General features: G+C 40.1%; 2 protein-coding genes across 4 annotated transcripts in view; one reads left to right on the forward strand and one right to left on the reverse strand.

Annotated features, from left to right (window-relative positions):
* Positions 1 to 3,364: 3,364 nt before the first annotated feature.
* Positions 3,365 to 10,893, reverse strand: uhmk1 (U2AF homology motif (UHM) kinase 1). 2 transcript variants are annotated; one of them, XM_015018297.1, is made up of 9 exons: positions 9,829 to 10,893; positions 8,981 to 9,110; positions 8,403 to 8,589; positions 8,132 to 8,323; positions 7,750 to 7,844; positions 7,595 to 7,671; positions 7,398 to 7,496; positions 6,860 to 6,948; positions 3,365 to 5,877 (listed from the first exon to the last, which is right to left on the reverse strand). In XM_015018297.1, the coding sequence occupies exons 1-9, from the start codon at positions 10,121 to 10,123 to the stop codon at positions 5,731 to 5,733; spliced, it is 1,311 nt and encodes a 436-aa protein (XP_014873783.1). In that variant the 5' UTR covers positions 10,124 to 10,893; the 3' UTR covers positions 3,365 to 5,730. The 2 variants fall into 2 exon arrangements, with proteins under 2 accessions (XP_014873783.1, XP_014873782.1); XM_015018296.1 differs by having other exon boundaries at positions 8,403 to 8,592.
* A 566-nt stretch (positions 10,894 to 11,459) lies between these two features.
* The window catches only part of akr1a1b (aldo-keto reductase family 1, member A1b (aldehyde reductase)), an 11,394-nt gene continuing 9,075 nt past the window's right edge, over positions 11,460 to 13,778 (forward strand). The window contains exons 1-2 of one of the 2 annotated variants that reach the window (XM_015018305.1): positions 11,460 to 11,801; positions 12,890 to 12,985. In XM_015018305.1, coding sequence (XP_014873791.1) covers positions 12,905 to 12,985 — 81 coding nt within the window. In that variant the 5' untranslated portion in view covers positions 11,460 to 11,801; positions 12,890 to 12,904. Of the gene's footprint in view, positions 11,802 to 11,827; positions 11,941 to 12,889; positions 12,986 to 13,778 lie in introns of those variants that run through there. The other variant, XM_015018304.1, reaches the window with a different exon arrangement.

Here is a 13,778-nt window from a genome sequence, read left to right on the forward strand (position 1 = left end):
ACTCAATCTTTAAACAAAAGCTTCACATTAAGGGTTAGTTTGATTTTTTTTTGAGTGATTTTATCCCTTTGCTTCAGTGCTGTGCCACTGAATTACCGTGGCTTAGTGTTTGTGTGCAAACAGGGGTGGGATGTCAACTAACACTTAGAAAACTGTAAACTGGTGAAGTAGGCAGCATGAGCAATATCTCAGAGGCTCCCCCAACTTTCAAAACTTCAAAGGGTTTGAGCAATTCTTGGCGGCATATCTGCAAACTTGCAACATTTAGCCTCTGCTAGACCTGGAGATTTTGTATCCTAGCATCTCCAGATGAGAGTCAAAACTTATCCAAAATCTTTCTCCAAAGTAAGGGCACGTCAATATAAGGGTTGGATGCCTTATATTGATAGAAAAGATCTTGTGTTTGCTCTGTCAACGAATGCCTAGTTCACACGACAAACTTTTTATGCTAAATTTTGTCCCCACGTCCCCCTTTCGACAATCTTAAGGAAACTTGATTATTGTGATATCTCTTATGATCATAAGGGATATTCCTGTCATGTGTGGTGTGTTAAGAATGATCTTGTCTGCTCAGAAGGACTTCATGACCTAAAGTCGATATATTCAACACACTGGATTGTCTTGGTCTGGTATCGCAGTGTGTGTGGTCTTCCCCAAGAACACAGGAGAACTCACACAGCCTAAACCTTCCTTAAAGAGTTATGTAATTCTTCACATTCCTGTAGAGCAGTCAGCTCTTCTATTGAAGAAAATGACAGAGCTGATCACTTTGTTCTCTCCCTGTAATATTTCCATGTCCCAGTCCTGCTGGCACCACCACTCTTCAGTGGGGGTGCTGTTATTGAGTGAAGGAGACTCAAAGTTCGCCATTTGCAGGTGAGGAAAATGTAGGAAGCTAGTTAAAATATTGGCTAAAACATGTCGCTACATGTCTGCTACTCATTTAGGCTGTAAGACAGCAAGAGAAAGTCAGGTGTTCAACAAGAACACCTAAGAAGAAAGAATACTTCTTAGAAATTTATGAGGCAAGGTAAAGATCTACATTCTCTAGATAATACAACCCATTATAACCCTGTTTTACTATGAATGCACTGTCACACACACCATGTGACATTGCCTCTGCTTTTAATGTGAGGCTATTATGCAACCACCAGGTGTCTTCAATCAGTAAGCTACTATGATGCAGATAGCTACAGGAAATCCTTACTGCCCACAACCATCAGCATCTACATGAAGAAACTAAGATAATATGAGTTAAAACATCAACGTTCCCTTTTGGGATTAATAAAGTCTGTTTGAAATTAAATGAATTGGAATAATGAATGAATATTTGCAGCAGGGAGACTAACACCTAGGGTCATATTGATCTAAAAGTATTTCTACTTAAACATAATTGCATGATTTTCTAAGGAAAAAATTCTGAAGTTTTATAACTACAATTATCCTAAATTAGTTCAAGTACTATAAAGTCTTGGCTGTCCAGCTCCAGTAATTAAGGTCTAGTGTCCTGCCAGTCTTAGATGCGTCTCCATCCCAAAACAGCTGATTCAAATGCTCCAACTAACTTATCAGCATGACAATCTTCTGCTAATGATCCATCATTTGATTCAGGTGTGTTGAACCAGGGAAACAACTAAGACTGGCATGATATCAGCTCCTCAGGACTGACTGCACTTCTGCTTTAAATGGAAGACTATAACATTTAAAAAGGAGAAAAACTTCTCTGCCAGATATGTGACAAAGTATGAGGCATAGAATGAAAGAAAATGTTCCATGAGGTTGCAGTTTTCAGGCTGGTGCAAACTGTTCTTCACTGAAAACTAATTTCAAGCTACACAAAGATTTTTAGTCTAAACACTACTTTGAGAGAAAATAGGTATTAACTTTTCTTCAGGCACGTAATATTTGAGAGGAACCTTCTTGACACCAAAACTGCACTTTTCCCATTACATATAGACTTCAACATCTTCTGTTGAACAAAATCAACGATTTATTTTCAATCTAAGGAAGTGCATAAGTTCTTTTAAAAAAAAAGTCTAATTTGCAATATAGGCATAAACTTTTTCCATTTTTAACTTCTGATACTTAAACACTACAGACATGATTCTATTCTCAGAAACAAAATACTGCTATTGAAAATAATGCCACACTTTTGGAAGCATTTTCCCCCAAACTTGTGGAAAACTCTCTGACTCATTGTATCACAGCTTATTTAGGGGCGGCAGTGGCTCAGGAGGTAGGGTTTCGTCATGGAACCGGTGGGTTGCCCGTTCAAACCCACATTCTGTCTGTTTTAGTCAATTTACAGGTGAAGTGTCTCTTAGTAACAAAAAGGTTGCTTTTTGACTTTTGCAGAATCGTTCGAATCCGGTCAATAGCATAGTTAACAGTGCTCATTTGTTAGCAGTGGTAACCAGGGAAGATTTAATAGTTAAGCATAATCAGTGCTTTAGTTTTTCAGCCTATTTATAGCAAAAAACTAATGGAAAAGCCATCCACAACATCGCTTAAGTTACATACGAAATGTGGATCTGTTCTAACTAAAATATCACATCTCCATTTGTTTATATAATATAGAAATAAACTTCATCAACTAATTGACTTTCTTGGCATGTAAAAAGCAAATGTGTTTTTATAAAATAGGTTGCAATAAATTCTTATTGTCTAGCAGCAATAATGGAGATTAAACAGAGATCATCTTTAAGGCAAAGGACACAGGAGTGGTAATGGGGTAGATTCATTCATTTCAACATTCTACGGATAATTAATCAAACTAATTATTCAATTAGAATGTGTAGTTTGTGTGTAATGTTTAACAGACAAACATACTCTATCCATTTTCTGTTGTTACAGCAGCATTTTAAATGCCATTTGGCACATGTGATAGTATAATAATTGTGCATAACATAATCCTATGAGAGCTGGGTAGTAAGAACTACTTTTACTTGAGTAACTTTTTGGGTAAAAAATGCTTTTAGTAGTTTTGGTATATCACATTTTTTTACTATTACTTGAGTATTGTTACTATGAAGTATCACTGCTCTTACTTAAATAAAACTGGGTATTCAACCCACTGCGAGTAACTTCACTGAATGAAGAACAAACATGTTTAAGCCAAAAAAGTACCTGATAAAGAGACACAGAGCTACATTTTATGATGAAGTGAGACCTCTTGTTTGAAGAGGTCTCACTACTTGTTCATCAGGTTTGTTGTTCTGATGATAATTTTTTATCTGATGAAATAATTACAGGTGGAAAAAATACAGTAAACACTACACATTTTCACTGGAAGTGCTTTACCTTGTTCTAACATATATAAAGAAAGATAACTTACTGTATTAGTTTAATATGTTTTATTTATAAAAAAGGTATTTGGAAAAGCATTTGTTCTTCCTTAAATTGTTATTTTGTAATTATGTAATTAATTGGAATCAATTCTTTTCATTTTGGTTTTTCAAAATGCTAAAAAATGCAAATGACTTTGTTTTGTTTGTTTGATGATGTCATTTAAAAATATATGAATGTTCTCATCAGTTACTGAGTACTTGAGCAGCCTTTTTAACAAAATACCTTTTTACTCATGTTGAGTAATTTCTTGGATGGATATGTTTTACTTGAGTACAATTTTTGGGTACTGAACCTCTACATCTTGTCATAAATTGGAAGATGAACCAGGAGTTTCATAATTGCTCATTCTACAACAGTAAGTCCATAACATTGAAAAATTTCCAGCTTTCTGTCATCCAGGGTGATCTGCTTGAAGCAGTCAAGATGGAAAATACAGAAAAAAAAACTTTCTATTTGACAGCTTGAAAAAAAAAATCTAAACTTTCTATTGATATTTCAAACACATATTTCTGCAGAACAGCACTGCTACAAAGCTGGGTTAAAAATCAACCCACTGCTTCTTGCACCGACTAACCAAACACACCAGGAGATTGTCAAACATTTCTTTTTATCCTCACAGTCACTTCAGCAGCCTGTGTAGAAACATTTAAAGGTGCCACAAAGTGAAGAAAATAAAAAGTGGTGCCAACAAGAAAAACTCCATCATCCCAAAGCAATGTCACATAGCAATGTCTGTGAAGAGAGCTACAGGTGGTTCTCTGCTGTGGCTGACTGAGTTCGCTTTAAATCTGCATCTGGAGTAACGCTTCGTTTCCAACTGGCAGCAATGCCGGTTGCCTTAATGAGACGTTTTCTACTTCTGCTCAGAAAATTTTCTGAACTAGAAGAAAACCATAATTTCTAACTTAAATGTTTTACAGGGTTTTCTACCTGATCTTTGTGTAAACATTACAGACATTCTCAGACTCCAAAACTTCTTTGTTCCTTGTGCTCATTTTAAAATGTAAATTTAAAGTTTTCTTTTTTTGAGGTATGAACTGGAAGCCTGCCCATGACATAGCCCTTCTTTCCCTCACTGCTGTCTGGAACACACACGTATGGAAAATGGATGGATGTTTATAAAGTGAGCAGGTTTTTCATATTGCTACTGCAGCAACAAGAACCTAAGTGGAGGAAAGAACTGAAGGCAGGATAAAAGGAAGGAAATAAGGACACAAAGAAGAAATGAGAAAGAAAGAGTGGAAGAATCAATGTCAAAAAGTAGGACATAGCTCAGAGCCAGAACAAGAGAGGAAGAGGACAGGAAGGATGACACTAGAAAAAAAGTTTGATGGGAGGAAAAAAACTAAATTATTTTCCATATAGTTTTCTACACTTATCCAGTACATGAGTGTAGAGAAGTCAAACGACATCCTTATGAACTCTGGATTGAGGATGTGAAATAGTTCTTGTGATATTTTCAGTGCTACAGTGAAAACATGAAGTTTTCCTGGATGGAAGCTCAGTCAGAGGAAATATTTCATCAACAGCTACAGGGCAACTTCCTGTAGCCCCGCATGTGCTCAGACAGGAGAGCAGCCACAGGGGGGCGGTATATCCCTCAGTACCATGCCTCCACCTTAAAATACATAACATAGCCCAAAATAAATAGATAAAAATAAACTGCTGTAACAACAGTACCACATGTTAGCTTCCACCACAGTGAACCTTCAGCTTCTCTTTAGGTTTATGTAGTTTGAAGATCTAAAACATCTAAATCACTTGATACACAGAACAAATGACATCCCTGACACACAACGTCAAATGGGTTTTCATTAGCCACTCATACTGCACTATTCAAAGGCAACGAAGCACAGCTTCTCCTGCAGCAGACAGCTAATGTTCCAGCAGAGTCATCAGACGAGTCGGATGTTTTCACAGTGAAGCACTGGGAGGGTGTCTGCACACCAAACATCACAGCTAGTTTCAGCTGCTGCTCTGCATGGAAACATTGCTGAGCAACATGCCTTTCAGCAAAGCAGTTGCTGCATTTTAAACAACTCATCTCTTGTGCGCTTTGTAAAACTTCAGCAATGACCAAGACATGCAGATTAAGCCTATAAGCATCGCAGCGGTGTTAAACGGGAACAAAGTCTTGATTTTTGCTTCCAGTTGCTGCATAAAGATGATTGTAAACTCATATTAGAAATGTAAATGTATTGTCAGAAGGACTCCAACTTTAACTTATTTTCTTAAGAGTAGAATTAATATAGCAATTCCCCTACAGGAGAAGCTTGATAATCTAATGTCTGCATCCAGGTGTTGAAAGTATCAGTATACGGGATGCAGGCCAAAACACAGCACTGTTCTTTAAATGAGGCGGACGGAGGAGCAGACTGATCCTCACTGCACCGTCTGGTACAGGTAACCTCTCTTGTAGGCGCTCAGCGGGTAGAAGGTGGCCACTACAAACCTCCCGTCGAAGGTTCGGCCGGTCAGCAGCCGCTGGGCTTCTTTGGAGTCGCTAGAGTTGGCGTACTCCACAAACACCTGATGGGAATGAAAGGTTTAAAGGACGAGTGAAAGAAACGATGAATGTTATTGTAGAAACAGTCAGAACACTGAGCACTGATTCAATCTGTCTAAGGCTACGTTCACACAGCAGGTCTACATCCTCTATTCCAAATTTTAGCTGAAATCTGATTTCTTTTGCGTGGTCATTCATACTACTGACTGAATGCGACTCAAATCAGACTTTTAAGTGTGAACATCGTAAGACCCCAAAGCGGAGTGTTGGGTGTGTGGCGGTGAGAGAGGTGCTTCACTGCTGGCACTGCTTGCTCCAGACACTGTTTAATGCATAAACAGATTCTGCAGATTCTGCTGCAGAATCATGACGTGTGTCATGTCAAAGACGTAAAAGATGGATCTGACATATCCAGATTGTAGACACTGTGAAAACTATTGGATATGTTTCTGATTTAGCAGCACATACAGCCTGGTAAAAACCAGCCTCTTTGCTGGACCCTAGATATGGAGGAACTGTTGCTTCCTGGAGGTGTGGACTCTGTTGAAGCTTGAGACTTTAACCAACTGCTAACATTTGATGTAGGTAATGTCCCAGCTTGAAGCTTACTGGAAATTGCCTTCACTGTAAACATCCATCCCTCACTGCAAAGAGAGAGAAGTGCCAAGCTGAACAAGATGGCTGTCAATGTTAAGTTGATATCTGGAAGCATGGCCAACACGGACGGAACGGCTTTGTTCTCTTCCTCTGCTGTTATTGCTAAAACTACAGGCGGACTACAATACTAAAACAGCAGAAAATCGTTCACATCATCTTCTGTTCGCTGATTGGCCCAGAAAAATTTTATAGGCTGAATTCTGTTAGGAAGGCAGTGGACAGGGTATAGCACAAGGTGACACAATTCAGATTTTTTTTTTTTTTCTGAAAAAATTAGGCTGTTCAGACTGCCATGAACATTTGCCTGCTATGTGAACAATGACTGACTTGTTGGTTAAATCCTCTCACCTGCCCTTTTCCAGGATTCTCCTTAGGAATGAGCAGAGAAACCACTGAGCCGTACTTCTGGCACTCCTCTTTCATGTCCTCCAGTATGTCTGGGAACAATAATCAACACAGACTGTTGAGCTTCTGCTTGCATTCACTGTGGGAAGAATTTTAGTAAAGAGCAACTCCTTTTTTTTATTTCCATGTATTTGACCTCATTGGAAAGCTTAGATACTTTCAGAATACGTAAATAACTCAAAATGCCCAAGTAGACCTGTTCATGTCTTTGTCGTCACATTAACCAAACAGCACCACTCTTCTCATTAGGAAAACAAAGAAACAACAGTAAGTGAGTTAAGAGACTAAAATTTTCATTTCAGGTTGCATCATATATTAAGTTGTGTTATCGCAGGGCAATTTTAGGTTAGGTGGTCCATGACTGTTTGTTAAATGGGTTAAGTGGTCCTCAAAAAAGTTTGAGAAACACTGGCCTACAGTAGATTTTAACTGGAACAAAAAAAAAAGAAAAATGAAAAAATACAATAGAAACACACAATACCTTCATACTCTTCGTCATTGTGCAGGTGGCTGTCGTCAATCAGGTTAAGCAGACGCAGAACAGGAGAAGGCAGTAGAACCAGATCCTCTATGTGAGGGGCTGACACACACACACGCACACACACGCACGCACACACACGCAGGTAAATATAGCAGAGTAGGAGCTTCAGGGATGACTGCATGTCTGCAGGGACCTACCGAAGGGAATACTGAAGAACGGGTTGAGCAGGGCAGCTTCAGCTGTGCATCTCTGCTTTGGGTTGTTGAGCAGCATGCTGCACACAGAGCAAACAGCCCACTTCACTGCAGACTACGTCAAGAAACAGAGGCAGAGTCCAGGAGCAAACGCTTACCTTTTAATAAGGTCTCTGAGGTGATAGACTGGGATGGCAGGGCACATCACGCCATTACTGGCAAAGATGCGGTTGACGACGGCAACGCTGTTGTCCTGTAGCCCAGAAACAGAGGCAGTGTGATCTGATTTCATTATCCAACAGATTTGCATTATTAAATATTTCCTTGTTTTAAGCGTAGAAAAACACAGAAGTGTTCAACTGGAGCATGAAAATGAACTCAGCAGTAGCATTTCATTATCACTAGAAACACATTTAATAAAATAAAAGTATTAAAATGTTAACATTTCTAGTTTTAAAAGAATATAAAAGAAATGGTTGAAACTCAATATTTTCCTTAACAAATCCAGTCGTCCTGGTTCTGTGGAGAGTTTGGCAGTACCTTCCAGTCCTGTGAGCGGACGGTGTCTTTCAGTTTAATTCCTGAGAACATCTCCAGCAGGATGACGCCAAGGCTCCACATGTCGATGGCGGCTGTGCAGCCGGAGTCTCCCTCCATCCCAGCCTGGGCCAGGCTGTTCTGGAGCTCGGCTTCCGGGGCTCGATACCCATCCGTCTGGATGTACTTCACATCCTATCAAAACAAATGGATCATTTTAAGAATCCCTGCCAGCCCGTCTTCTATTTTCTCACAGCCCAACATACACACAAACCTGGTTTCCCTGTTTGAAGCTCAGCCCGAAGTCGATGAGCTTGAAGCACTCGTCATCGGCACTCCACAGGATGTTGCGTGGTTTGAGGTCAGCGTGGACGTAGCCTTCCCTGTGAAGGAAGGCAAGAGCCTCCAGGATGTCTCTGGCACAGTGCTGCACCAGCCACATGGAGTGGCCCTTCTGGGGTCTGCTGCAGGGCATCAAACACAGGGGGCCAGCCATTCATTTCTCATGTTATTGGCTTCATTTGCAACTATAAAAGGACAAATATTAGTAGCAGAGCCAACAGCCTTGATTTTAATGAATTTATTTAATCCATTCTTGTTTTCCATGGTGAGATGATTCAATGACAAAAAATATGCTTTTTAAATCCAAGAATTTGGTAAAAGGTGTCATAACAAATAAATCAAGTGGCAACTAATAAGACAACTACAACTGGTTCTTGAAGCTAAATAAACTCTGACTTTCCTGTCTGCAAGTATTCCAGCAGTAAGACAGAAGCTAAGACGCGTAACCTGCCTGCTCCAACCAGAGTCCAAGAGTGACAGTGTGATCAGCAGCAACATGGAGCTGCTTACCTTACACCCTTGACACCATTGCTACGCCTCACCAGCAGCTCCGATACGCTGACATCCAGGAGCTCCAGCAGGAGGCAGCGCGTAGCCACCCCCACACAGTTGTGGTTGGTGAACACGCCATACAGTGTGACTGAGAAACAGGAGGACACATCATGCATCATAAGGAAAGTAATCAAAACTTTTTTCAATTTTGGTCAACTTACAAACACAGGCTTCAACATATTTTAAAGAAAGTACATGCAGTGGTCCAACACAAAGTGCTGTATAACTGGGAAAGCAAATATAAAACATGTTGATACATATAAACATCTGACAATTCCTTCCATCTCTTGATGGTGGATCTAACTTAACTCCAGAGGATGTTCAGGGACTTAGAGAATGTTTTGCAAAGTACCTGCAAAACAGGTACTCTGAGGCCAGTGCAGCAAAAGCTGGTGTTGCAGTGCTAACTTGGAGGGACTAAATGCAACTGCACGCCACTAATATTTTCCAGACAAGTTTCGAAAACAGTGTAATAATTATCTTCCACTTCACTTGAAGTGTAATTCATTTTTAGATCTATTTCACAAACTCCCAAAGAAGAGACTGAGGTTTGAGTTTTAACATGACATAATGTGAATACATTTAAAGTGTGTGAATGCTTTTGACTCGCTCTGCAGATTAACTACTGGAAAGGAAAAACAATAATACCTTTGAGATTTATGCAGAATTTGGCTAATTACTAGCCACAGTTGCAGAAAGCCAAAACTCGGGTAACCCTTCTCCAAAAAGTAAGCAACTAAACACACAGGAAGCAACGTCACCTCTGCAACCACGCACACACTGAAGACGTCGAATATTGCTCTTACCGATGTTCTTATGCCCCTGGATGTCCTCCAGCACGGCCCTCTCTTTGTGATAGCCGTAGTCCCCTCCCTGTGAGTCGCCCTGGAACTCCTTCACTGCGGCCGTGGCAGCTCTGCCGGAGCTGACTTGGTAAACCGAGGCCGACACTCCTTGACCGAGCCGGGACTGAACGGTCCAGATCTCGCCGAAAATCTCAAACAGCACCGGCCTCATGCTCTGGTCCACGCTGACCTGGGACGGGATACTTTCTGGAGCCTGAACCTTGGAGGTTGGCTCGGACGGGACGCAGTGAGCCATCGGAGGGCGACGGAGGAGAGAAAAGCAGAGGAGGGGAGGCAGCTAGTTGAAAGGTGGAAGCAGCTGCAGGAACATTGCGAGCCAAGATCTATGGTCACCTTATCAGCGCTGCTAATTAAACACCTGGACGAGTCAACGCCAGCTAACACACAGCGTGGTTACATCAACAAGCCTGTTTAAAGCCAGCACCGAGTAACGTCGGAGCATATTAGGAGAAGGTTTGCTGTCAAACGAGTCAGCTGACAGATAACGTTAGCCAACTTAGCTTCCACAAACAGTTTAACTAGCCACCGACTTTGAGGGCAAAAACACACCGCTCCCACGGCGGATGGGAGATAACTTCCTCCATAATGCACCAATAACTTCTAAAGCGGCCAAATGTTATATATAAATTCCACAAAAACTAGAGTATCAGAACACTGCGAAGTTTCGCTGAAGTTGTAAATTCAGATTGTTGTCACTTAACTAACTTCCGTTTCTGCTGGATTCATTTCCGTCTTCTCAAACGAAACGTCTGCCCCCTCTCGGTTAGGAGGGTGCTCACACTTAGTGTTTTTTGTATGAAGCTGCTTTTGAAAACCTTAACGTTATTAAAATTTCCACTATGTCATGTTTATACCATAGTAGAAATAAAAATTATATTTTTTCATAAAACGGGCTTGTAATTGAACCCCAAAATATTAAGAATAACGAGACTGTAAAACAGTTCATATCAAAATAAATACATCAATAAAGGTGGACTGCTACCCTAGGGGAATAGTAGAGAAGTTTTGCATCTTGGTGTCTTTGTTCCACAAGATGGTGGCTCTGGTCAGTCTGTCGTGGTAAAGAAAAAGTCGACTCAGATAATCTGACCAAAATAATGAGATCCTAAGTCCAGACTCAGAAGTTCTTGGAGAGAATATATTTCTACTGACTCTGGAATACCTGGGGATCCCCCAGAACAAGTGTGGCAGAGTTTTTGGGTAGATGGATGAACGACCTTTCCTCCTGGGTCTATTACTCTTGTTATCGAGCATTCTAAGAAAAAGTTTGTTGTTGTTGTTGTTTTCCTTTTCTTCTTTAGTTTCCTGACCTTGCAGTCAAAAGATTTGTTGGGATGTCTGGATGTCCACTGGATGGACTTCAGGTGCCTGTTTGGAAATGGCCAAATCCAAGTCTATATGTGTTGGTATTGAATTCCCAGTTGTTCGGCAGCAATAACTATTTATCTCAAGGCATTTATGATTTCTTTAAAACTTGGTATTATGTTAACAACACACCTGTGTGGTCCAGACCAACAAACAGCCCATTGGAAGCATCTGGTTGAATTCCCACACTTCCTGTTGAAACAGCTGTATTGTGTTACTGTTTTCATACACTACTTTCACATTTTGAATTAATTTTTGTTTAATATATACACATGGCTGAGTCTTTTTAAGATTTCAGTGCATTTTAAAATCTGAACATTTCTGTTTAATTGACCATTTTTAACTTTAATTTTAAAAAAGAGCTAATGCATAGTATTTTCGCCGGAAATCGAGGAATGTACTCTTCCGGGAAAAGGAAGCGTCAGCAAAATCAGGGTGTTTTGGAACAGTTTAAACAGAAAGTGGCAGCTCTGCCCTGGAGAAGCTAAAAGAAAAGGAGTTGTTGTTGAAGTAGCAGGTGGCGGTGCAACCTTTAGATCAGCTCTTCGGTGAGTTAAGCGACGCGGAGCGCCATGTTGGTTGTTCTGTCATTTATTTCACTGCTGATAACAAGCAGCCATGCTCTTATTCAGGAGTCAAATCCTAAAGCGAGCGTTACCTCGGTTATTCTGTGAGGCCGCTAAAAGGGTGAGTTAGATCAATGCTGCCTTTTCTGGTCTGCGTATAATTTTTAGCCGTGAATACGGAACAGAAAATGGGGAATATGCCTGCTCATATACGGAGTTCCAAACTGGAGCACCATTCTGCTGGCTAGCTGCCTTTATTAAATGAGCTGCAGGCAGCAGCAACTTGGTTTTACAATTTGAACTGTATAATAAATAGAAGCCGGTGAGAAATAATTTTTAGCACTTAGTTATTGGTTGACTTGAAAATATCCAGCGCGAGTACTTTAAGTCCAGTAAACGCGAGAGCTGTGGTTACAGCAGCTAACAGATGAAGCAGCCAGGGACTACAAGATAAATTCACTTTGGTCACGCGCACAGCTGGCTCCTAGATCCTGAAAGTCACGTGACATTCAAACGACTCGATGTGAAATATTATGGACTGCGTTGTTTTGGGCTAGCCTAGGTTTTCAAGTTTTTGTTAAACTTGAGTCTAACTTATGAATAATTGTGGCAGAAAAAAACGACGAAAGTCTAATTCACCTCTTTGCTGAAGAAAGTTTGTTTGTTAAATTCTTCCATAGGCACGGTTTGTAATGTGTGCAGAGTTTAGTTAGTTTAATATTTTTTTGCTTTCCATTTGGAGCGTGGTACTGAAGTAGTTACAATTAGCCCAAGTGGTATCAGTAGTACCTAAGTTCAAGATAAAATTTTCCTCCATTTATTCCGCTGTCACATCTGCATATTTAAAACTATGAAGTCAGTTTTCACCCATTATGTTGTATCATATCATCCTCATTGCCGTTTGCATAGATTTAGTTAAGTTTTATGTCACCTCAAGCCTCCCCCCCAACCATCCTAGTCAAAGTAGAAAAATTTTAAAATTTACCAGATGTGTCCAAGGTTAGTTTAGTGTATTTCTTAAAGCTTTGAACCTCCAGGTAAACTACTTTCTCTCATCTTTTCTGTGTAAGGTGTTTTGGAGAGGCATGAATGACTTTGCAGTTCTCAACACTGGGCGGAAGATGCCCCTTATTGGACTGGGCACATGGAAGAGTGAGCCTGGAAAGGTAAAAATAGGATTTTATGTTATTCACCTTTTTAAGAGATGCTGTATATTGTCAAAAATGTGTACATCGTTGTATTCAGGTGGTCCAGATGGATAAAATCCTGCACATATAAGTTCACTCAGGAGCTCGGTGAATTTACAACAGATGCCACAAGAATTCTGTTGATACAGATTTATTGCTACTAAATATTACACAGTTAACTGTTGGTGTTATTATAACAAAGTGGAAGTGACTTGCATTTTCAGTCATGAGCTACTAGGCCATAACATGGTGATCAGAACCACCAGTGGACTCTGGAGAAGTGAAGTATTGTTGGAAGACTTGTACAATTATTGTCTCCTTCTGACAATCCAATGGATGTGTCTGGGTTTGGTGGTTACCAGGACAACTGTACTGCCCTGACTCTAGCGCCAAACTAGTAACTTAATGTTATTTTTCTGGGATTCTTTGAAACGTGCAATTAAATGTGAATCTGTCTGTTTTGATTGGATTGATTTGAATTTATTTCTGGATATGGATCATAACTGTTGTGAACTGACATCTACAAATCTACAGAATGTAACTATTTAGCTCATCCACATTACCAATTAAGAATTTTGAATGTATTTAACTGCCCCTAGTGGACAAAAGTCTCAGTGATTTTTAGGGCTGTATAAATAAATCGATTTGGCGATATATATCAATATTTTCCGCCCTAGGAAAGTATTGATTTTTCATCCGCGAGTATCGATCCGTTAAATCATAGGGGTCCATAGCATGACAGCTCTTTTTAACGTCTAGTTTGTTTCGGCGT

The sequence above is a fragment of the Poecilia latipinna genome, unplaced genomic scaffold (assembly GCF_001443285.1).
Source record: "Poecilia latipinna isolate Pla-1442-1.1 unplaced genomic scaffold, P_latipinna-1.0 Scaffold2262, whole genome shotgun sequence".
Taxonomy (NCBI): Eukaryota; Metazoa; Chordata; class Actinopteri; order Cyprinodontiformes; family Poeciliidae; genus Poecilia; species Poecilia latipinna.

Coding starts and splice junctions, on each gene's coding strand:
- uhmk1 (XM_015018296.1), bottom strand. CDS start 10,123: ATGGCTCACTGCGTCCCGTCCGAGCCAACCTCCAAGGTTCAGGCTCCA. Junction 6,949..7,397: donor CAATGACGAAGAGTATGAAG/GTATTGTGTGTT, acceptor TATTGTTCCCAG/ACATACTGGAGGACATGAAA. Junction 5,878..6,859: donor AGAATCCTGGAAAAGGGCAG/GTGAGAGGATTT, acceptor CATTCCCATCAG/GTGTTTGTGGAGTACGCCAA.